The sequence below is a fragment of the Accipiter gentilis genome, chromosome Z, assembly GCF_929443795.1.
Source record: "Accipiter gentilis chromosome Z, bAccGen1.1, whole genome shotgun sequence".
In the NCBI taxonomy this organism is placed as follows: Eukaryota; Metazoa; Chordata; class Aves; order Accipitriformes; family Accipitridae; genus Astur; species Astur gentilis.
In genome coordinates this window covers 1,423,178-1,448,586 of record NC_064919.1, presented here as the reverse complement: position 1 = coordinate 1,448,586, position 25,409 = coordinate 1,423,178, and the positions used below count along the sequence as shown (strand labels likewise).

The 25,409-nt window shown below is 51.3% G+C and overlaps 1 protein-coding gene across 7 annotated transcripts in view; it reads right to left on the bottom strand.

Moving 5' to 3' along the window:
* PAX5 (paired box 5) overlaps positions 1 to 25,409 on the bottom strand; it is a 131,468-nt gene that overhangs the window by 7,300 nt on the left and 98,759 nt on the right. For 4 of the 7 annotated variants that reach the window (XM_049795809.1, XM_049795810.1, XM_049795814.1 and 1 more), the window contains 2 exons: positions 23,872 to 23,973; positions 1,384 to 1,470 (listed from right to left, as the gene is read on the bottom strand). In XM_049795809.1, the coding sequence (XP_049651766.1) occupies positions 1,384 to 1,470; positions 23,872 to 23,973 (189 nt within the window). The remainder of the gene's footprint in view (positions 1 to 1,383; positions 1,471 to 23,871; positions 23,974 to 25,409) is intronic. The other 3 variants (XM_049795812.1, XM_049795815.1, XM_049795813.1) reach the window with 1 other exon arrangement.

The window sequence follows — 25,409 nt, the reverse complement described above, 5'->3', positions numbered from 1 at the left end:
CCAAAAACCCTCTCTCCACGGCACGGGGCAGGGTTGGGGCTGGGTTTTTCATTTATTTTTAATACCATGCCAGTTTCTTTACTGGTTTGCAAGCAAAATTTAAAAAGACACCCAAAACCTGGCTTCCCAGGCCTGTCCATGCAGCAGACCTTTGCTAAAGCAGCTCTCCTGCTTCCGAAGGAGTTGGAAAATTAGAAATGAAGAAAGCACGGTGCACGCTCTTCCCCCTGACTACAGCAGCTTCCCCACACGGCCAAGCCAAAATCCCGCAGGCACTGCCGGCTGTGGCCATGGAAACTGCGGGTTTAAGCGCAGGGACTCCCCTGGCTTTGTGCAGCTATGCCCATCCATATTAGCTGGAGATCTGTCCGCTGATTTATGATGGAAGCGCTAACAAACCCTTAAATGTGGCACGGCAAATAGCAGCATTATACCAGCACCATGGCATGAGAGGCAGAGGCTGTCTATTGCTCCCCGAGGATTTGTTTAAGGACAAGAACCATGATGAATACAGCCTGGGTGGCTCAATTACATGGGGACTCAATTACTTAAAACAAAGAAACTGGATGAAAAAAGTATGACAAAAATTCAAAATTATTTCGCTGCTGGAGGTCACATATAACAGCCCTGTCATCCATAAATCTGGAAATCTCTAAGGCATGCTACTCCTGTGTTGAGAGATGACAATTAATTGGTATTTTACTTACCTCATCCATGCAAATTATGCAGGGAAAAATTCTAATTACTGCATGCTACATGTATATAAGGTCAAAGTGGGCCAGCTTTTGACAGTGGTGTAAAATGGATTATGTTTATCCTTCACATGAGGGCCATGATCCTGCATGAGCTACGGGGCTCCTGCCCCCCACCGCTTGTAGGGACCGTGCTGGTGTCAGTGAGGCTGCGCGGGCACAGCGGTCCCTTGCAGAGAAGGGATGGATCGGGCAAACACAGAACTGGGAGCAAACGCAATGCGAGGTTGGGGAGAAATGCAAAGTCCTTTAACAAGCAAGAAACAACAGCTTGCAAAGTGATGGGGCTCACATGTGGCCATAGCACCCCAAGTTTTATCTGAACAGGATTCCTTACCCTCAAAAAAAATGAGGATCCTCCCTTCCGACAACACCTCTTGTCTCTGGAAGGATTTTATGGGGCAGAAAAGGGAAGACAACAGGTTTGGGCAGGGGGTTCTTGCTGGTGAAGGGAACCAAAATCATTTGTGCGCCCCATTGGAGACCTGCAGTCCCACATGGGGACCGAGCACGGGGACTCAGGACCGTGCCAGGACACGCATCCTGGCCACCCCAGCAGTGGATGATTGCTGCCGGACTGCAAACAAGGCACAGCTTGCACTGAGTCCCCGAGGTGAGGATGGCAACTTACCCAAGAGTCCAGGGTTGGGAAACCTCCAGGAGTCATTGTACGTTGAATATTGTGGGTGGCTGTATGGGCTCCCAGAAAACTCGCTCCCTAAGTTAAGAAGAAAAAAGACAAAAAAAAAAAAGATCATTTGATTTGAGACTGCAGTTACCGTTGCGGGGGAAAGAAGGTGTTCAGTGCATGCTGTGCTCTAGTGGCGGCCTTAGTAAAAGCACTGCTGGCCACCCTCTTTGAAGAAGGGTAATATGGGTGGGCTTATTATTAAATAAATGGGTGCAGCCATCTTCTACACGTTCTTTTCATGCTGTGGCCCAGGCCTGCTGAGCTGGTGGGATTTTCTCAGGCAGCCCATGCTGGCAGAGCAAGACAGCAAGGAGGGATGGAGAGGACTCTGGGACACACTAATGGGGCTGGCCCTTGCCCCTATGGCCCTATAGCACTCAGGGCAAGAAACACAATACGAGGACGGGGCTGCTTAGACAGGCTCTCTGCTGGCAGGAGAAGATGAACCAGCTAATCTTCTAGACACTGGGTACCCTTCCAGGCTCTCCAGGAGAACATGGTCTTGGTCCCAGACGTCCATCCATCACTGCAACCCAAGGAGAGGGATGCTTGCATTAGTTTCAGATGGCTTTGAAACCCTCCAGACAAAGGCACAAAAAAGGCTCAACGAGTTACTGCTATTTATCTCCTCACCAGCTCCCGCTTTCCCCATCTGTTTGTTCTCTTCACATGTCACCTCCTCTTTCATACTTCAGCTGCAAGCTCTTCAGGACAGAGCCTTGCACCATGGGACTCTGACCCTGGGCAGGGCACCCGGTTCCACCACCATGCAAATACCAACACTGCTGTGGGTTTATTCGGAAATTTTCCATGAATGACAGTTTCCTGCTCTCCTCCTCAGTTCCTCCTCTCCTTCTCCCTCTCCCATACACAAATTTATGCACGCACAACACAGCACGGCAGGAGAAAGACTAGTTTCCTTCAGCAAGAGGAGAGGGCTGCCAGGCTGCAGCAGCAGATGCTCACCACGACCTTCGCCTGTTCTGGTCCTCGGTGCTGGTGTAGCCCCCCACCCCGTACCCAGGGGATGCTGCCTTTACCCCAGCTGAGCAGCAGACCCCTGACACCACGTCTCAAGCTCCCCAGGCTCAGCACCCCTGGCCCCATGACCCATAGACCTGCCCAGGGAACCACGTCTGGGTCTCCTGGCCCATGAGTGGTCTCCTCACTCAGGACATGGTTTAGGCAAGTTGCTGACCCACTGGCCCCAGAGGAGAGGGGATGATGCTCCGGTGACCGGCGGGGTCATGCCACCAGCCACGGTGAGCTGCGATTGCTGCGGCCGCCTGCAAAGGTATTTTCTGCCAATACAGAAGTAACACAGATTGGTGTCAAAATATGGAGTTGGGTCCAGGGTAGCCTGGTCTCCACATGGTGCTGCTTCAGTAAAAACAGCCTGCCTCTCAGCCTACACCAAAGGATGCCAGTAAACACACTGAATGTGCTGACAGCAAGAGCTGCCCATCACTGGTCCACTCCAGGGGGTCTCCGTTAAAACCCCTTCCCTGTTTCTCACAGCCCTTCAGACCCATAGGACTGCACCCACCAGCCTCGACCTGCTCTTTCCCCCACCGACCAAGCATCCATGGACAAGGCAACGAGACGAGGTCTGAAGCCAGCAGCAGCGAGCGCTCCCACGCTCAGCATGCCTTGCTGTGTTGACCACATTTCTTCACAAGCCCAGAGCAGGTTTTCATTACTGCCTCTAAGGAATGGCATTAATTCACCATGAGCCATGGAAAATGGAACTGTTTCCAAACCTTTCTTCCTGGTGAAGTACATCATATCGACATTTCCTCTCTGTTCCCTATCCTTATGGATGATAGATGACTTCAGTACCTGAAGGTTACCTCTGCCACAGTGCTCACTCTAAAAGATTGAGGCATGGTGAGGACGGCAAAGCCAGAAGAGATGTCAGGAGCCACCCAAGGTACCAGGGCCACTGGCAAAGGCATCTCCATTGCCTTCTGCCAGCCAGGGAGCAAGCTCCCTCCTGCAGGACACAGCAGCTCCTGTCTGGTCCCTTCTTCTGCCTCCTCAGTGCTGCAAGCCGAGGCCGTCTGCTCAGCCAGAGCCCTCCCTGCTTGCCTCCTGTTCCCAAAGCCCCTCAGTTTCCAGCAAGCCTCTGACCCAGCTCTGCCCTAATGGTGTTCACCCAAGCCTGCAAAGCACGTGGGCAGCAAACTGGCTGGTAACTTCACGGGTGAGTGATATGAACTTTCCCAGTCCTTGAAGGCTCATGGCCAGGTCCTCCTTCCAGTGTGTGCTGCACAAAAATCGCTTCATCTCGTGGGTGCCTCTTCTGTGGGGAGAGGCTCGCACACCGCCTTCCCCCGTAGCTCCATTTCCCCCTTTCCACAGGGCAGCAAGAAATGTAGAGATTTAGCCCTATTTTAGTTGCACACAACAGTTGTGCTGCCTGACCAAGACGACACGCAAAAGCCAAGGGGAGCGAGCATCGCTGCCACATCCTCCTCTGGAGCTGTGCAGTGCGTGGACAGAGGGACAGGGTGGTCAGGACAGCAGGACAGACCCTGATCCCCACGGCGGACTGTTCGCACAGGGTGTGTAGAGAAGCCTCCCCAGCTCCTCCATGCACCAGCAGCACCCCAGGCTTCAAACAAAGCCCTTGGTGGTCTGCCGCACGCCTGCGAGAGCTGCGCCCTGAGGGAGGGCACGTGTAGCCATCCGAGGGCAGGACAACCCCTCATTTTCAGCTGTCCCACCGCTCTCCCTCCCTCCCTTTCTCACCCGCCGCTCCCCTCTCCCATCCTCCTGAGGCTGCACAGACCCGGTCCGTCCCGCACCAACGCCGTGCATGCCGCTGAGCAGGCGGCAGCGCTTTCTAAATGCTCATCAGCGCTGCAGCAGGGCTGCGGGTGGGTACGGGCTGACATTTCATTGTTTCATCCTCTCCTGCCTTGCTCTCCTCCCCCACCATCCCCACTGCCCTCCTCCCCACACTCACACACAGACACACATCGTGGACCCTCTCTGGGGGATGCTCCGGTGCCTGTCAGGCTGAGGCTTCCAATTCTCTGTTTTTTATGCCTCAGTGGTCAGGGTGTCAAGCTCCTGCAGTACAGACCAGCCAGGAGCTCGAGGAGTCACTGAGCACCATCAGCTCAGTGACAGTATTGCTTGCTTCTTAACATACTCTGCATATCCATCAGCCTTGCAGGGGAAAAAAAAAAAAAAAAAAGACAGAGAAGGGGGGCAGGAAGGAAAATGAGAGAAAAGGAATACAAGAGACGGGAGGGGAAAAGGAGAAGTGGGGGAGAAAGTCTCAAGCCCTGCTACTACCATCATAGCACTTGGGCAGACAAATGGTCCAGCCATAACTGAAACTAAGCTAGATGAATGAACGCCGCATGAATGCCTCGTGGTTTCCACCAGATATTCCAAGGTCCATCAGCTACACTTCTTGACAGCACTGCTTAGCGGCCAGAGCTCGCCCCATTCAAAAACACAACGAATCAGCTACCCGGGGACGCGCACACATGCAGTGTGTTGCACATGTGTGCACGGTGCCTGCCCGCGCCGCGAGCAAAGGGTGGCCATCGGACCCATCCCTCCTTCACGTGAAATGGTAAGCCCCCTCCTCAATAATTCTCACATCGCCGAGACACAAAGACATCAAACCAAGGGCTTCTGCCAGAGTTAGCCCACCTCTCGCTGCAGACCTGACTCCACACTACCATGATGCTTTATGCAGCTGTAGCCCAAGAGGGGTCAGACCCTTCCGTCACCCCCAGAGGGGAAGGTGCAGGGGAGGAGGCAAGAAGGATTCCCAGTAACACTGCTGCTACAAGGCAGCAGCAAGCCCTGGGGGATGCACCTCACCCTGAGACGGCGGGACAGAGGCACAGTCCCCTTGCGCATGGCGTGAGCCCCAGGGCTGGCTGCAAACAGTCTGATGGTGGCGATCGACCCTCTGCTGCAGGCAAAAACGGCGTTATCCGTTCTGCAGCACCGCATTGTCCGTTCTGCGGCGTTTTCTCTGGGGATTATCATCTCATGTTTACCAGTCTGTTTGGTTTTAAGGTAAGCCTCCTGCAAGTTTCCTTTCTGATGTGCAGAGAAACTGAAAAGTGTGAGCTTAAAACTCTCAAGAACCTAGAGATGAAGAAAGAGATTTCATGGTGTCTTTCAAACTGCCATGGCTTTAGACAACTGGCCCTGCAGAGGATGCGGGTACCTCTGTGCACCGGTGCTGGACTCGGGGCAGGAGGGTGCTGAAAACCTTCCTCCCCTGCTGAAAGGCAGAGGCGGAGCTGAAAGGCTCAAAGCAGGTCCAAGATTTGACACAGGCCATGTCCAGCCAAGGTGTTGAAATCTCCCAGGACGGAGAAAGCCTGACCATCACTGCACTACTGCAGTTCACCCCGCAGAGCACCCGGCTGTGGTCCCATTAGGTAGCACAGCAGTAATGAATGTGTCCTTTAGCCTTGTCTTTTCAGGACCATGTGGCACTTGCCTGAAACCAGCAGCCTAGTCAAACACGGAACACGCTTGTTACCCAGCTGCTGGTACGTTTGGACTGAAACGCAAAATTTGAACAAATACCCAACAAAGAAGTTTTATATGTCACTTCCAAGTTCAACATGTTGCTGCTGTCCCTAGAATCACAGAAGACCCCATGATTCAGAAGCTCCAGAGCCAGTACAGCTCAGCCAGAGCCAGCTATGTGAAGGCGGACACATGTTTCGACACTTTTCACTGTGTTTTCTCAGGTTATCAGGTTTTTGAACACACATTTGGGATGGGGAGAAGCCATCTGGACCGCAGGAGTGAATGCTTGTATATGTAGGATGGCTGCAGGTAATAAATACAACACGCAGATGATGCAACGCGCAGGTGATACAGCATGCCTTCCTCCCTGCGACCACCACACCACAGCTCCCAGCAAGTGCCGGCAAGAGCCGCTGGCACCCGATGGGGAGAGTGACCACAACCCCGCGGCTGTGCCACCCCTCCTGCTGGACTCATCCCAGCCACTCTTTTTCTCCACCAGTCCCCATTAGGTGGGTCTTTTTGCTATTCAAGCTCCAGTTTTAGGACAGTGTCTTATTTAGCCCTTCTATCTGGCAGAAAATCAAAACAAGCCAGGAGAAATGTTGTTCAATAAATGCAACTGCATAAGGGTCAAGAACAGAAGGTTGTGGGACAAATATTAGTCTGGTCAGGAACAGCAACACCTTGCCCTTTCCTCATTGGGGTCCTGGGTAAGTTTAAAAACATTCTGCTGTACTTGTACCTAAGTTGGGCTCCTGCAGATGAACCCCTCTTCCCTTCCAGCCCGACCTCCCAGCAGGGGCTAGAGGTGCCTCTACCTTTCCCTTGTGGCAAAGAACCTTCCTGTAACTTTTTAAAATTAACATTCTCATGACTTTTATTTGTTTTCAATCGTTTTCTTTTGTGGAAGTAATCACATGGATCATAAATTTCTTCAGTGAATTCCAATAACAATCATTACCCTGGTAGCTAAGATATGCTTGACTGCATGGGGAACAGGGCTAAACACCACACAAACAAACCCAAGCAGCCTGCATATCGCCGACTAACACTGGGAGACAGCAAGCTACGCAAATGCCACCTTGAACTCTATTACACAAAAGTCACGCATGCAATAGGGTCAGGCATCACCTGGGCTGGAGGCAGATATAAACCAAAGGACAGCAGGAGAAGTCGCTTCACACTGTTTGCCAGCATCGCCCGAGAGATCGCTTCATGATCTAGCAGCCCTGGGCAGCATCCCACATAAACTCAGAGTGACAAACAAGTGTAAGAGATCTTAGAAAAGAAGGAAAATGGTCTGGCCTCTCTGTGGAGAGCAACAGTGTATTTCCCCCTTGGTGAAGCACATATGCCTCTCATCACCAAACTGTCGTAGTGGCTCAGGGCGAGAGAGAGAGAGAGAGGTCTGCAGCCCTGTCTGCAAAGCTGCAGCCTCTGTGACTGACAAAACTCACTCCCTTGCAAGTTTTCTCCATGAATGGGGGAGCTGGGAAACTCCTTTCAGTTAAAACTTGCTTTCACACAAAAGAGTAGTTTTCACTAACATACTTTTGCAAATTTGTGACAATTTTGACAAAATCCTTCAGTTAAAAAAGAGCCCTGGATTTAAATTTTTTTTTAAAATCGTATGTTTTCCAAACAAATATTTTCTTTTTCTTTTAAATTCAGAGAAATGCTAAGTTTTCTACCGCGTTCAGTGAGGCTACAAAAAGAATCCAAAAACCTCAACTGGGAAAACAAATTGAATCTTTGAAGTAAAGTCCAAAGTAATTTTTATTGTCATTTTTTTTCCTTTGAATGAACTCTGGACTTTCCTCCAATTTTAATGTTCATCAGCAAACAACAGGATCAGTGATTTATACTGCTCTAATCTGTAAATATCAGCTGCGTTTAACCTGAGGGACTAGAAACCCAGGGCACACCACAGGTTGACCACCAGTAATCTGCCACATCTTCTCCTGGTCCCTTGTGTTTTCCTTGTCCACAGAAGTCCCACAGGAGGAAGGACACTGATAACTCTGCCTTCTGCTCCGCAGACCAAGCACACCTGGCCATTAATCTGCCTGCTCTAGACTGAGCAGTCCACGCGCTACAAAAAACGGAAGCGCAAAAAAGGGAAAAATTACCGAAGTACAGCCCTTCTGAAACAAAACATGTATTTCAGAAACGATGTTCCCCCTGGGAAGAAGCTGAGCAGAAAAATACACTATATATAGCAAAAGCTCGCCATGTTCTATCCCATTTATCTCAATGAAAATGGTGATAACCAGCTAAAAACCCCAGGACAAGCAAGCAGGATTGATAGGCAAGTCTTTGAAGGGCAGGCTTGGGAAATTTTATCAAGACTGGATTACCAGCACCTGCACCAGGACGAATTACGGGTCGAGCAGACTGAGGCAGGGACGGCAGCCTCGCATCGCATCGCCCGCCGGCCACGGTTCAGGGCAGCGGGCACGGAGCGGGCAGCGTGCCCTCGCTGCTTCCCTAAGATGTACCCACGTCTGGAGATCACTGCCTGCCTCTGGCTTCCATTTCAGGATGGCTGCCGAGCCCCTGAGGGCTGGAAGGAGTCCCTGGGGGATTCTCTCCAACCCGGAGCCCAGCATCATCCTGGCACACGGCCGCTGCCCACCTTGGACCCCACCGGTGGCTGGCGGAGGATGCCGGCAGGATGGGAGAAGGCTCAGCATCACCCAAACTCGCATAGTGCCGGGGCCGGGGTGGTTTATGGCTGGAAGGAGCTTTAATCAAAAAGAAATGTTTCCCAAGGGGACTGAAAAATGCCAGTTTGGAAAACCTCTTCAATGAGCAGTTTGGAAAAAAAGGAAGCTGCTTTTCAAAACGCCTGAGGGGCTCTGCATCAAAATGGGAGCTGCTCCTGGTCTGCGGACCCTCGCTTACCTGACATCGTATCCAGCAATTTACCTATTCCCACAGGAAAGAAGTGAATAAAGCATTAATGAATGGAAAGGGGGAAATGCTTTCTGTACAATTAGTACTTCCCCCCACTTTTTTTTGAGGATGGAATTGAAAGTGATGGGCTTCAGCAAAAGAACAGCCCTCACAAATGATTTTCAAGCAAAACTTCCCTTACACAGAACACAATCTTCATTTCTTGATTTTAAATGAGAAAAAAACCTGACAACACCAAGTTCTTAGAGCACTAAGCCCTCTAACTGTGTTGTTTAAACTCAATACAATACAACTATGTCAAAAATTTTGTTCAGCTCTAGCCAAGGCAAAGCCCCTGGAGCTGTGATGTACTGCAACAGTCGGGCCAACCATGAGTACACAGGCACTCACAGGATCCCAGGTAGCGCTATTAATGCCATAAAATTAATTAGTCGGTGTCCGTACCGCTTGCTGAAAGAACAGGCAGGAAACGCGATGGTGACTGTTAATTACCCTGGCCAGCAGTTTAAGTAGCACTCTGCTTCTGTGGCTGAGCACCTGCAACAACTTCCTTGAACAAATCTGAACAAACAGTGAAATACCTTTTGCTTGTTAAAGTTCATTTCTCTCCTAAAAGCGGGAGGAACAACCTGCTGGCTGGAACCCCAGAACGCTTCCTATACCCTTTATGTTCAAACACCTACAGACACCATCACAGCAACCTGCCTGGATGGCCAAAGTGATGCTGGGGGCAAAATCCAGCTCTGAGCAGGGGCACGGAGTCTGCTCCATTAGCAGGTGGGGTACCACACATGGATCCACCAGCAAGGGTACTGGGGAGCCTACCACCACCAGCAGGGTCAGGCAGTGTTTTTCTGGGATCTCGGGGACCGCACCATCGGCAGCAGTTTCCTCCTGGGAGCAGCGAGGGTGCACGTGCAGAGATACAGCCCACGCATACAGACAGACACGCACCGACACAAGGATCTGCCAATGCGCACGCACAGGCGTGTGCACGCTCTTTACACGTGTAGGGGAAAATGGGCTTGTAAATCCACTGGTAAATCCGTTTTAAGAATCCAGCGGATCAATTGTTCGGTGATTACACCTATGACCCCTTCCACCAGTACACTTATACTCACCGAAAGCACATCCCACTCATGTCTGTAATGTCCTGTGGTCACCGATTAATCCTTCAGCAAATGGTTTAGGTGCAACCATCACCTGACCTTTCACACGAGTGATTTCAAAATGAAATTAGCTCGTACACTGGCTAATTTTCCCTGTACGTCAGCCAAGCAGAAGTTTATAGCAGTTGTGTCTGGAAGGCACTTGGTCACATTCAGACAATGTCTCTCCAAAGTTCCCAGTCCCATCAAGATTGCCAATTAACTTCTAATGAAGGTTGTATATAATTTTATGATCATACCGATTGGACAGTATTTCCCCCTTATTTTATCTTTATATTAACTAGCACCCGCTCAAAGATGTACAATTTTATTTTTAATGGTTCTGAGTAGGTTGTCATATTTTAAGAAAACAGTAACATGCAGATTTTTGTAACACTACCTCATTTCCAAGAAGCTACAAGGCACAGAAATCCCATCAATGACTAATGAGTTGTGGGTTAAGGTGGACGTACCTTGCTGTGAAGTCACTGTACTATTCTCGACCCGTGCTGCCTGCCATAAAATTTTAATGCTGCTTCTGACATATTTATGAAATACCTCACCTAGTCTTCGCAGGATGACAAAAAGATTTACATCTGCAATTATTGCAAGCACATAGGTTTTAGCTATGCACTTTAAACTTTTGTACACAAAGGTATTTAACTTTAATACAACAAAGGTAGGTGGTGCCACAGAGCAACCATATTGGAACTGCATTAGGAGAGATTTATCTCCCTGTACCAGGAGGACAACTGCCCAACTCATCTGCACAGAAGACGGCATTGCAATTAATGACGATGAGGAATCTGCCCCTTTCCTCTCCCGGCTCCCTGCCGCAGAGTCGTCCGCCCTCTCTACCAGCCACCGGCACGCAGCCTGTGGGGACGCCGGGTGGATCTGGCAGCAAGAACCTGCACCGCCGGCGATACCGAGCCCAGGCGCAGAGCCTCAGAGCTGGCACCGAACGCGGTGCCGCTCTGTGCCGGTTGCTACAGCTGGTAGGGCAGGCGGGATAAAAAGGAACACTTCTGTCTCACAGAAAACACCAAGATTTACAATACGGTTCCATCTCAAATTGGTGTAAAAAGTGCCAAGAAGTATCTTGTGCGGTGATGTTCTCCAAACTATGTAATGGAAATGTTGCGCTTGGTTCAGATGAAAATATTCCACTCCATGCTTCATCCTGACTTTAGCCTTTTTTATGATTTCGGCCTTCATAATGATAATGTAATGTGTAGTTACTTCCAGGAATTACACAAGTAATTTAGCTAGTAGCAGAAGTAGATATAATGTTACGAGCTATAATAACAGGGCTACAGTGTGGAAATGGTGAAGTCTGGAAATTAAGCATTTTGGTAGCTTGACAAAGGTACATTGCTGCTGACATGGAAGCAGTCTTCAGTTATCTGCAAATGCAGGTGTGAACAGGGGCAGGAAAGCATCTGTATGGCTGAAGGAGCATCCTCCCACACCAGCATCTTCTCGGCATCCCGCTGGTGTCCCCATCCTTGGTGACCATGTCAGACCATGCCAGGGGCTGGCCACGGCTCAGCTGGGACTGGGCCAGCAGCTCCAGCTATGCCAGGCGACGGTCAGATCCGGCCCTTTCAGCCAAGGTGGCAGCACCTTTGACAGATGGAAAAGTCTCTTGACCTCGTGTAAACCCCTCGTGTGGATGAGCCCTCCCGGCTGAGCCGCTCAAAACCTCAGCATCTTATCCCTTCTGCCCGCAAGACCAGGTTTTCAGCTGGACTCCAGGCTTCAGCCACCCCTGGACGGGGGCTTTAGCATGTCAGCAGGGTCTGCTTTCCCCCTCTGGTTCTTTCTGTCATCACGGGGAGCTTGTGCACGCTCTGAAATACAGAGACACGGCCCCAGCAGAGATGTCAGTTTTTCTTTCTGACACCAAACACAATGCAAATGAATGCCTGAGTGACAGAAGACAGATAATTTCTCACTTGATTTTCACAGCACTGCTTTGGTTTTACACCACATCCACGTTACAGTCATCCTTTTAATGCAGAGAAAAAACATGTCAGCCGATCTCAGGTCAATCTCCGGGAGCGCGGCGGCTTGGTCCTCCGGCGGGACGGATGCTCTGCCGGCAAACGTTTTGTAGCCAAAGCCATTTCCAAGTAATGTCTGCAGCTGCTTAGCCTGCCCTGATCCAGCTGAATCAGCCAAAAATTGTGCTGAGGAAGAGAACACGTGGTGGGGAAGGGATGACAGACCATCTCCTCCCACACGTAGCAGGCTGATGCTCGAGGACACGGTGGCTGCTGTGGCACATCCCATGGGGCGGACCCATGGCTCCCCATGCATCCCACAGCCCTGGGCACACCTCCACAGGACCGGGCTACTCGCCGAGGGCTGGCATTAAATTTTCTGACTTCAGTAAATGTCCAAGATCAAAGACTAGACAGCCTGGGCTGAGGTGGCTCCTTCGTGCTGAAGGAGGCTGTCGGAGGAAGAGAAGACAAGGCGGTATTGTCACCCCGTGCCCATTGCCTCTCACCGACACAGCAAACAGCCCCTTCTCCCACCTGGGCACTGCTTATCCCACCGTGGCATCCATGGACATCTCTCCATGTAAGTAAAACATCGGTGTACACTTGGAAGTTATTTATTCTGTGACAAAGTGTCTGTGTGCCAAAGCAACCTTTGCTGCTGCTACCTGAGAATGGCGGGATTTAGTGCATCTGCTGCTAAATGGACATCAAGTCAGGACCAGAGTGCTCTTTTTAGTCTTTTTATGTAGGAATTAAGGGGGTTACGTTTACATTTCCCAGTTTACTCTGCAGTCAGTGCAGAGCCTGGTCCCAAATCTATGGCAGTCACAGGTGACAGATGATTTATTTTCAATCAAAGTGCCCCAGTGCCATATTTGCTGCTAGAAATAAGCAAACACATCCTTCTTTCTGGAGAATTCTCACTTCCCCATCCGGGCTGTCTCTCTTCTCCCGGCACAGACAGACAGCCCATGAGCAGGGCACGCAGGAGACACGTCCTCAAACTCTCCCCACCTGCACCCCTCTGTGCAGAGGTTTACACCTGCCCAACATGGGTGCACACACAACAGTTTTACAACACAAACACTGCTTCCTACAGTTTCACAGCCTCCACTTTAAAATGTGTTTTCAGAGGAAAGTTCTGCCATGGAAATCGGGCAGTCCTTGGAGTGCATTCCTTCATTTTTACTAAAGCATGTCATTTTGCTTAAAATTTTTCGCTTAATTTGGTTTTCTTTCCACTACCCCATTTTGTTCCTTTTGCACTGATATTACATTGCATCGTACTGCATTGCAATCTATTGTAATGTCTTGGCATTTTCACTTGTTTTGATAAAGTCTCAATGTGTCCAGAAACTCCTGGAAAGAGAATACTTAATTCCTAAAATATTTAATTTCAATTTGTGCAATAGACATCAGTTCTGAGCGTTGGAGTTTACCGCAGGGCAGATGTTCTATATTCAAACAGTCCTAACTGCAAGCAAACTCCCTCCAGCAATCATCACACAGAAATCAAGCCTACAGTCTCAGAAAACAAGTCCAGCGAGTGGTAAAAAGGCTGAATTCATAAACAACACTCTGCAAGACAGTGGCTGCAAACCCCCCAAAACCACCGCACAGGTCATCCGGCCGCAGCAAAGGGGAGGATGCATGGATCCAGGGGTGCCTGGGTGCAGGACCTGGTCTCCAACATTCCCCTGGCCACACAAATGCTGAAAGCAGGAGACATCCAATCCATCCCAGGACAACTTGGAAAGTGTTTCCTAACACCAGGAAGCTGGGCAGGTATTGAATCCCTCGGGCTATTGTCCAGAGCCTGGAAATCATCATAGACCTTTCAGTATGCACAGAAACCCAGGCTTGGAATGACCCACAAGAAGCCAACCCTTCCACGGGGCGTTCAACGTGGGCAGGAGATGGGCTACCCGGGGTCTAACGCCCAGGAGAAGAGAAACCGCATCCTCCGCAGCACCCACTGCACAACAAAGCACTCGTCAGTTGGGCTGTAGAGCTCGGATGTGACGGGAATACAGACTCTGCTCTCCCTCCGCTGCTACCGGCTGCCGCTTTTCGGGGTGTCACCACGCGCTCCTGGCACGGCGCGGTGCAGCAGGAACACAGCAGCCGCGTCACGCTCCTGCTGGTGGACACAGCGGGCCATGAAGTGCTTTCCACTCCACTTACTTTGGGGATCTCGGCACTTGCTCATAGTCAAACACGGTTTGTCAGGTAAGCGCCTGATCGATTCTGGCGGCTGGGTACGGCTTCCACACGCAGCCAGCACGTGAGGCGCGGAGCCGGTCCGGCGCCTGAGCCACCACCGGTGGCCACGGCAGATGCTGGGCACACCACGGTGCTCAAAGCTCCGGCAACCTGCTGTTCGTAACCACGATGCTTTTGTAATCTCCGATTTTTTAAACTCTGCGTACTGGCACAACATAAGGAGACACAAGCGTAAAGAAGGTGAACGCTCAGAAGTTATAAAGCATTTCGTGTGCTCTCGCATGGTCGTTACTCTGGTCTGAGAAACCTCGTCACGAGCAAAGGGGTTGAGTTCAGCCCTGTAAGCACAAGCCAGTCCGGGTCAGCTCCCATCGGTGGTGCAGCACCCACCTCGGAGGCAAAGCCTGTGTGCAGCTCGGGACACCTTAACTGGCTTTTTGGTCCTCTGCTTCACTAATCCAAACCACAACTTCCCAAAATCAGAACTAATTTAGACCTCATGGCTTTCTAATTACAGTTGGCTTTTTCCCAGGAGACTCAGGACAGAGCCCTGTGCCATCAGCTGGTTGCCTCCAGCCCTCTCCTCCCCGTCCGTGGTGCCGCAGGCAGCATCCCTCCGACACCGGCTGTGCACCACTTTGCCCAGCGCAGCATCCTCCGCAATGATGCTCCGCAAGCTCCGTAACATCAGCCAAGCCAGGAGTCCTGGGTAGGGCTCCAGAAAAAATGACCACAGACCCCGGCTTCCCTCTCTCAGTGCTAAATGTCCCCAACAGCGACGCTTTTTGCCGCGAACAGTGGCTTAATTTGAAAATGGGTATCTGAACAGAGCACTGCCCTATCCCACGGGCGGCATCGCTTGGGCTGCCGGAGCCCCAAACCTCGGCACTGTCCCGAGGTGGGGAGGGGATGGTTTCGGCATCAAGATCTGGCTGGAAACCACCCCCCCCGAGGCCCCGTGGCCCCCCGGCATCGCCGTGCACCGCTGCTGGCTGACGCGACTGATTGATTTGACTGAAGGTAGCCAAACTGTCACTCAGGAGGTGCCCCCTTGGTACCTCTTCTGGCTGGATCTACTTGAGGGTGGGCTTGCCTGAGCCGCTCCTGTCAGGGATTTCAAAGGGAACAAGCGGCTGAATGCGGATCTGACAGCTCGGCCGAATTAGGGCTATTTGCATGCTAATTTCCACCGTGCTTAACTCACTGGCAGACCTAGAGCGAGAAGCAGCCTCTGCATGTTTGGAACAATGCTTGACTGATCTAGCTGCGTTAACGAGCAAATTATGGTAATTTTGTTATTACAAATGCATAGAAATTTCCAAAGAGTGGAGCAATACAATATGTTTTCTCTCCTCCTCCTCACTCCTAAATACGGACCCTTTTGTTTATACACACTTCGCCTTGCTTACTTATGTTTAGATATGCACAGCGTTTCACCTCGATGGGAGGAGGCAGAAATTACAGCCAGAGCAGAGGGAGCCCGCAGAGCAGACGGGACCGGCTTTGCTGCACATGGGACACTTGGGACCACATCCTCAGCTGGTGAAAAGCAGCAGAGAGCCTCGGCAGTCAGGGGTCGGGACTAATTGACCCCAGTTGAGGATCGGGTCTGTAAGAGGAAGGCGGGTTTGGGAACAGCAGATCCAGAGGCTGTTGGCTTCCCAACATTTCACCTTCTTGCCCTCTCCAGCGTAATTTCTAAATCAATTTAATGAAATAATATCTGACAACATCATATTGAAAACAATATAAATTTTATCTATATTCTGTGCAAGCACGGTAATTACATTCCTGAGAGATGAACACCAAAACATTTCTCCAGGCTTCCAAGATGCTGGCAGACCCTCATTCAAAATGTACAGGAGCAGCAGATAAACGCATACCATTTACTTAACTGCTTCATTATTAATTAAGGGAATCATTTGTCAGTTGATTTGCAATCTGGTATTGCCCCAAGATACTTGTGATGGCACATCACTTGCTCCATCATATGTGATGAAACTTCTCCGGGATTTCTCTTCCAAGATTACAGAAGGGTGGGGAGGCACCTTTGTAAGGCAGCCCTGGACTTGGGAAAAACCAGTAAATTCGTTTAACCAGAGAACGCCAAATGTCAGTACTTCTGTCCTTTGGCAGCAGGTCTTCTGGTTGTGGCAGTGGAAGCCATGGGTGCTTTTGTGTGCATCTGAGGGGAGTGAAGGTGTTTTTGGGGCATGTCAGGTGATGGCTGGGTTTGTGCTACGTGAGCTGCAAAAAGTGGCAATACTAGCACAAAAAAAGTAAGTGCCCATAATCCAAGCAGACATACACATCCCTGCTGCAACAGCAGCACGAAGCAGGTGGAGCAGATGGCAAATGGACTTAGGAGTCACCTCGAGGCTCCAAGCAGGTAACTTGCAAACTTTCCACTTCACCAAAGAAACATTAAGGCTTACTCCTCACGTGCTTTAGGTCCTTCTAGCATAAAGGGCCTGACTCTCGTTTTACTTTCTCTGGCCACAACAGCATCACTGTCCAAGTAACCAAGCGGTTTCAGCTTTATGCTGTACATCAGAGGAGGACATGGCTCAGGCTGTGCCACCAATGCCCTCTGAAATCCCACATACTGTAATTTCCTTTCTCTGCCCCTGTTTTTAAGCGTTTTACCTCCCAGCTGCCTCACTTTCAAGTATCGTCGGGGGATTACCAAACGCTATCACAAAACTTTGGCAAAGGCAGACCCAGAACAAATAACATCAACGCGTGAAAATAACTATGAAGAAAATCTTCAGTGTGACACGGGGGACCAAACCCCACCAATCCCTACAGGCTTTATTCCAGAGGTCAGACATCGTAACCGCTGCCTCCCGACCCTTGTCGCGACACAAAGCTGGCGTTCCTGCTCCCCTGCTCCCCTCGCCGCAGGCTGTTCAAGTGGGTTCAGGGAGGGTGCTGGTGCTGTTCCTTGCAGACTCAGGTGGGAGAAACAGCCCCAACAGGGAGAGGTCACACCATCTCATTTCTCCTCGACATTACTATCTGCCAGTCACAAGGAAAAAATGCCTTTGAAAACCACGTGTTTTGTTTCCCCAACATCATCTCCTTCTGCTTTGCATGTTAGAACCAGCAGATTCTCCTAGATAAAAGATTGCTATGACAGCATTGCTATTTTTTACGCTTTTCTCTTCAAAGCCCAGTTTTGAATGTCACTGTTTTCAGGTCCCTTTAGTCGGGTAATTGCACATAGACTTCATATAAAGGAAATTCATTTGTTCAGGGTCACTGCATGGTTTTTCATTAAAAACAAATTACCGGTGTTCAGAAAGGACATCTGGGTTTCGAGAGTCCCATTAATGACTATATTTTCAGCATCACTATTCCGGACAGTCTACCCTTTCCTGTCACCCAGCGTGCAGGGCCCACCAGGAGAGGAGAGGACAGGGTGAATGAGAGTCCCGGGGAGGGGAGAACGGGTGGCGAGGTGGGGGCTCCATCCCTGGAGATGGGGAGAGAGAAGAGGGGGGAAACAGGAACCGGGGGTCAGCAGCAGCTGCTGCCCCAGCACTTCTAACACAGGAACTGGAATAAGTATTTAAGTGAATGATCACGACTACTTGAGCATAACCTTTTTCCAGCTCAGCCATGGCACCATGAGCCTGATGGCGAGGGCAAGTTTGGGATGGTTTGCCCGAGCCCCTGTCCCAACCATGGGAACTGCCATGAGCCCCCCTGCCCTGGCCCCAGCAGGGACCCAAGCAGGACCCAGCTCCTGGGATGGTGGTCCTCAGAGCAGGCACACAAGTTGCAGCTCCAGCACCGCTCCTCATGTCTTCTCCTCTGTCCCATTGCCACTGTCTTCCTCACATATGGGAGGACACAGACCTTCAGACACGTCTCGGGAGCAGTCCTACATACACAAACAGTGATCTGTGGAGAGAGACCTGACCCGGTGCTGGAAACAAGCTGGTGGTGTGTGGAGCAACTGCAGAACAAGAAAAAAACCTAAGCAAGCAGCGCTGGTCCCCATCGCCACACCAGCCCCAGCCAGCAGTGCACCAGAGCCCAGGCAGGATGAGGAGCGGTGCTGGAGGGAAGGTCCAGCTTCCCAAAGGTGAGGGAAGTATGGAAACAGTTCACTGGGACCAGCTAACTATCGCTCCAGCGGCTGCGCTCCCTTTCAAATACTTCACCTCAAAAAAGGCTCTGGGTCATCCACATAGGTCGCAGAGTAAAATCCCTGCAAATACTGCATTTCCCACTGATGTGCTCCCAACTAGCTGCTGCCATGCTCCTGAAGCCAAAATCTGCAGATGCGAGGTAGCAAAGGTAGCAGAGAGCAGAAGTTGCAAGCAGAAGGCAGCACCACCTCCATCAGAAAAGCCAAAAAGCCCTGGGACTGCCTCTTTGGAAAGGAGTAAGTAAAGCTGGGTGGCAATAAGCTCTAGGCTGCCAGTCCTGGATGAGATGGAGAAGACGCAGTTTGCTCCTGCCAGCCAGCCAGGAAACAAAGGGAAGGCTGCTGGGAAATCACCGTTCTGTGTTTCTAAAGTGGCAGCACATTAGGGGCACAATCACAGTGTGAACAAATAATAACAGTAACACCAAATTATTGGAGATAATTTCTGCACATAGCATCTCATTAACCTGTGGGATCATGTGCTCTGAGGTGGTACTGAGACCACGAATCTAGTAGGAATCAGTAGTGGATTAAACATCTAAATAGATAATGAGAACAGAGAGGGAGCTACATTAGACAAAATAAACATTTACAAGGGATATAAACTCTCATGCTTCAAGGCATAAGCCACTAGACGACGAGGATTAAAGAGAAGTGGCCACTTTGGGCAAGCTGTTCTGGGAGCTGCTGTGGGCAGGTGAAGATGGTGGGCAGGCGGTGGCTGCTCCCCGGACCCCGTGGCTTCCCACAAGAGATGCTACATGATGCTGTCGATCTCCTCCCTGCTCCCAATGCATCCAGGAATATTCACCAACAGTCACCGATTCTATGCTTTCCTCCTTTCATCCCCTGTCTCCCGGAGGAGAAGGCAAGCCGGGCACAAAGCGCGGGTGGACAGGGGATGCTGAGCCAGGGTCTGCAGTGGGATGAGACCATGGTCACAGGTGGGAGGGGGAAGGTGGAGGGTGATTCCTCCTGGTCCCTGTGTAGACATTAGGCACTCCCCTGTGACAGGGAAGCTGTCCATACAGCTCCTTCTGGAATCCAAGGGGGATACATGGCTCTGTTGTTTAATGGCGATTGGGGTCTGGAGCAGAGCTGTCCCATCTGTGCACCTGTGTGGACTGCCGGCATGACTGCTTTCCAGAGAGGGACCTGTTCTCCTCCTGTTAACAGCTTATTGACTCCATCTTTGCTCTTAGTATCAGGCAGAACCCTATGAATTCCTGATTCTTCAGCACATTTTCAGCAGGGCCATCATCAAAATATTGAGTCACAGGACGATGGGGCATTTCAGGATGGAAGGGACTTCGGGAGGTCTCTAGACCCTACTCACAGCAGGATCAGCAGTGAAGCCAGACCACGATGCTCAGGGCTTCATCCAGTCTGGCCTTGAAAACCCTCAAGGATGGAGACTGCACAGCCTCCCTGAGTGAACTCTTCCACCGCTGGACCCTCCTTGTGGGCGAAAAGTTTGAAGCTTTTCCTCATACCCAGTTTGCATCCTGCTTGTTTCAACTTATGCCCATTGCCTCTTTGTGCTGGGGGGGCCAAAACTGCACTATTCCCACTGTGAGTCCATGAATGCCAAGTGAGGGGGATAATCCCTTCCCTCCAGTTCCTGGCCAGGATCCTGCTAGTCATCTTCACTGCCAGTGCACACTGCAGGGTGATCCTCAGCTCCCGGTCCGCCCGCATCCCCGGTGTCCCTCCAGCAGCCAGGCAGTCCCAAACCCATTTTGTTGCAAAGTGCTCCCTTCCCTGGTGCAGGATTTTATGCTAGCCCTTGTTGGATTTCATGCTCTTCCCCCAGCCTGCCTAGGTGCTTCCAAGTGACAACTCTACTCTGGAGCATACTGACAGCGCTCCTCAGTTTGGCATCATCTGAAAAACTGAGGAGGTGTGCTCTTTCCCAGTTGTGGATGAAGGTGCTAACCAGGACAGACCCCTGGCTGTACCCTGTGGCACTGTGCAGGCTACCAGCATCCAGCTGCAGCGTGGCATTAACCACCACCTCCGAGCTTGACCATCCAAGCAGTTCTTTTCCCACCTATCTGCCCATCCGTCCGCACTGCAGCATTTCACTTGTGCCCTGTGGCATCAGAGCACTGCGGTCTGCTGGAGCTTCTTGGGTCCTCTTGGGTCACCTTTACAGGGGAACAGCCACGAAAAGGCATAAGAAGCATGCAGGGCCAGTGACCTGCTGCGGGAACGTGTTTACAGGAGCTTCAAGCGATGCCAGCTCTCGGTTCATAAAGCTCTGGACTTACTTAAATCAGAGCTACGTGTTTGTTTGCTTGGTTCCTTTAGAGAAAAGTATTTGATTAATTTATTCTCTGGGCTGCAGTACATTCACCAGCCACATAAAAAAGGAAATCCCCTGTTGATATGCACGCCCCTGTTTTTGCAGGGAAGGAAGGGAGGAGATCTGAGACCATGGACCAGGAGTTTGTGCCAGGCATGGGGATGCAGCGGGGACAGGTTCCTGTGTGCATCCATGCCTGTGGGAGAGGCAGGGAAGGACCCAGGGCTGGTGGGGGAAGAAGCCTCTCCTGTTCAGATGAACAGCGCAGGAGCTGGAGAAGAGATAAGCACAGAGCAAGAAGCTGAATCCACACAGCTCCTGCTTCCAGCCTGGAAATGCCAGGGAGCTGGGTGGTCTCCCCTGCCCCACAAGCGTGCTACAGAGCCTTGGCAGATGTGGGACAAACACCAGAAGAGCGGCGAGGGATGGGTTTACTCACAGAAGCACGAGCGATGGCAGCAGCAACAAGCATGCAACAAAACACCGCCTATGTCTTATCATGTATACATTTCTCCCACGTCTCTAAGCACTTAACTCACACAATTACTTAATTACGAGCAGAAATTCACGGCTAACAATTAAAAATCTTATCAAGGAAGCACATTTCTAGCAGAGGCTCTGAAAACTACGACAAGGCAGCGGCAGGTCGTGAAACGAATCTCTGAGACCTGGTACAACAAACGTGGGCCGTTGCTTGGGCAAGGCAATTTGGCCATTTCAGTACAAGCAGGGATGTGCCAACAGCACCAGACTGGATCCGTCACCTGCTTCACGGTCAGCCCCTGGGAGACTGTGGTGTTTTCCCTAGCAAGGCTCTGAAACTGATCCTGCAAAAGACAGGAGTTAAAGAAGGATTGAGAAAGTATTTTGGATGCTAGTTAGCAAATTCTCACTTAAATGAGAAGGAGAACCTACAGGAATTGCAGCTGACCTTCACACTAGCTGGAGCAGAAGGTTGTTATTAAAGGAACCAGTGAGAGGAACAGTGCAGTTATTCAATATAATGGGTCACACAAGCCTATGTGTAGTTAAAAATAAAATCTATTACCCAGGAAAATCGGCTCAAATGACTCTACATCACCGAACCCTCACTGCAACTCCTCTGGCTGAGCACCACCAACCCCCATGTCCTGCAGTTTTGCCATCCCACCCTGGCATCTGCTCCTGAACAGCTGGTAAATCCCCCCAAAAGAAGGACTGGGGGTCACAGCCAGATTTTCAGTGAAAGGTGCTCTGAAAGAAGGCAGTAGATTCCCACAAGATTTCTAAAAGCCTCTGAATCTCCATGATGGGTCCAATGCACCTGGGCTTTCAGATGTTCACTCTCAGCAGGAGGATGCCCCTGGAGTGAGGGGGGGGGGGGGGGGGGGGCTCGGGGCATCAGTGAAAAACCAGCCCAGGAGGGACTGGGCAGGAGAGGAGGGAACCGGTGGGGCAAGACATCTGCCCCCCCGAGACACAGACACAACCAACCAAGCCTGCTGCTCCCCATGCTTTAAGGCATGATTACCGCTTGTGGTCGTGCTGAAGAGTTGATGCAAGTTCAGCTCTTCACCTGACGTGAGCAGTCAGCTGTGCCATTGCATTCAGGCAGGTCTGGCTCAGCAGAAGAAACGCACCCAATAACAGCGTCTATATGCGTGTCCGTGAGACATAGTGTGAAACAAGGACCAAACCTCACGCTCTTGTCAAGCAAGGCTTGCTTTCAGATGTTCACTTTTTATTCTCGCTTCTCACAAACTGCATCTGCTACCCTCTCAGCAGCTCTTTCTGAGGTTATATTTTATGGGTAAAAATTGGTTTCTGCACAAACTATGATCTAACTTCCGTAGCCAGTTTCTAAGTCTAATACACACATAAAAGGGTTGATTTTTTTTAACTCCTTAGCAATGTGGTAGAAAGCAATTTGCAGAACATAATCAAGGCTGGTAACAAAGACTAACCCTGAAAAAGCCTGGAGACCAAATCACTGTCACCAACTCCCACTTTCCTATTATGAGTACTTTTTTCTAAATCACCACCTCCCAGAGCCATGTGATTACAGATGAAATCCCACTTTGAGGGATTTTCCTCGGTAACTCTCTGACCTTGCTGACTCCAAAGAGCTGGCTTACATGTCCTGAAGGCTTGGAAATCAATAGGGGAAAGAAAGAGAATCCCCAAGTTATCACTGCTTTTTAAATCATATGATACTTAAGGGCCACATTCATGACTTTTAACATATATATTTGGGGCTCAGAATACCGCTTTCCCTCATAGCCAGCAGTGCCTGTCATGTCCAGACCAAAGGTGACAGAGCCTGGGGACAAATCCCAGCAGTTCTTTCAAGCTGAAATAAATGATTTCCAGCAGTATCTGACCTCCAGCGCTCAGGCAGGAGGGAGCCCAGCTGGGTGCTCCCACCACTGCACCCTCACCACCGCTGACGTCTGTCGACTGTGGGCGATGCGGGGATCTGCAGCCGACAGCGACGGAGGGTTGCGACGATGACGTTCTGCGCCTGCAGACCCTGCTCTACCTGCTCCCGGTGCTCCCGCACCCTCCGCTCCCACTGGCCACACAGGCAAGCGCTGGCCACCGGCTGGCTGATGCCACCGGGCATTTCTCACCGCGAGGCTCCAAAAGGGGAAGGAAATTACAGAAATACAGTGTCCTGAGGACAACTCAGCATCCCCCAGGAGGCAGCTGGATGGGCGCAGTTTTGCACAGAGAAATGTCAAGGTCAGGACATGTCCAGCCCCCAAGGGCTGGTGACCTCCCCGCTGGGACAGCGTGGAAGAACACAGCGTATTTGGAGGAAACAGGCAGGTTGGAGCAAAGCCTGTGTCAGACGGGAAGAGTCTGGCACGGTCCAAAATGGAGCAATCCCCAGGCTCCACAGAGGGGATCCAGGGGTCTCTTTCAGCATCCCGGTGCAAATGATCTGTTTTGGCAGTCTACAGGCTGGATTACCTCCCGCGCTGGAGAGCCTGGTCTTCCTTCACTCAGGACCACTCCACACCTCCCCTTCCCCTTCAGCACTGCGGCTTCTGCCTCGTGCTCGCCTTTAGTGCGGAGCATCCACAGAGTGCCACACTTTCCCTCTGAAATGCTGTCTTTTTTCCTTTCCTTTTATTTCTCTCTCCCCCTCAGCCCCCCCAAGTTTTGAAGACTCACCAGGCACCATTCCTGTCAGTGCTGGAGCAGAGTAGCTGCCCTGTCCGGCAGGCGGGACGTGCGGAGGGTATCCTGGGAGGGTTGTGCTTGCCAGCTCACGACCTGAGGAATCAAACCAACAAATCACCACGTGAGCATTGCGACGAGCGGACACGGTTTTACATCTCCCCGAGCGCCCAGAACACAGCCATGCATTTGTCATCACTGCTCTGCGAGGACCAGCGTGGGATTTCCAGCCTGGCAGGGAGGGCAGGCGCAGTTTTGCTTTCTCTATGAGCTGCCACAAAGCTACGACGAAGTGAGAGACGGGAAAGGGAAGAGCAGAGCTCTGCAGGGAGAGGAACGTGCCCGCCTGAACTCCAGCTGCTCGCCCTTATTCCCAAGTTCCTCCAAAGCCCAGATTTGTAAAGTCAGAAACAGCAAAATGTGAAATAACACTGATCTTAATGACACTTTCTCAGAAAACTCTCCAGAAAATCACGGTGCACAGGCTGATGGTTTGCAGAGATCTAAATACAATGCCGGACATATTGCTTTCATCTCTTATCAAAGCCAGTTAAAAAGAAGAACAAACGCAAGACATTGAGACATGAAGGCAGTTTAAAATATACTTCGCTGTGGTGCCAGAAGAAGGCTCAGATTTGCAGACACAGCCTGACGTAGTGCTCTTAGACCACAGAAACGTGGCTTTTTATTCAAGTACCCACAGGTCTTCCATGGAAATAACCCAGCAGAAAGCAGGCAGTGGGATGGCCCCCACCTCCCTCTGCCCCCGGACCGGGGGGGGCCGGGGTGCCCTCTCTTCTACCCCCCCCTCCCAGGCACAGCTCCCAGCGTTGCCTGGGACATGTCGCTGCCGGCGGAGCAAAGACGGGAGATGCAGACAGCACAGCTCGCAAAATGCTGCAGAAGTGATATCCCAACCGTGCCTAGATCCTGCTCCCACGTGGGGATCCCAGGATAGCCACCGTCCCTGCAGGCTGCTGCAGGAATTTGGGGAAACCACTGCCTGCTGTGGCCACAGGTGGCCCACCAGGAGAAAGGGATGATCTTCTCATCCCACCACCAAGGAACCATCCCTCACCACAGGGGGAACCCTGGAGCCCACCCATGGTCTTCTCCTGGATTCCCACAGCATCCTCGGGCAGACCACTTATCCAGGGACAAGCCGCCTTCAAAAAGTGCTCAGGCACCTGACAGCCTCTATGCTGGGACACCACGGAGGGGTCTGCAGCTGGACATCGGGGCTGCTATCCCCTCCTCATGAGCATCACACGCTGCTCAGGCCACCGCTCTGCTACAGGCATCTACCACCGCCCCGGCAAGGGACGGCGCTGCCGGTGCCCTCCGCCATCCTGCCAGCTCTTCCAGAGACTGGGAGGAATGAGGGGACCCTCACGGCAGGGACTAGCCCCTCTGGCCAAACTGAGGGTCTGAGGCAGCAGCACAGTGCAGGCACCAAGCTCTGAAAAGCTGAGTGTGCAATTCAGGTTAGAGAAAGGGACCGTGGGCTGCAGGGAGCCCCTGGCCCTTTCCTC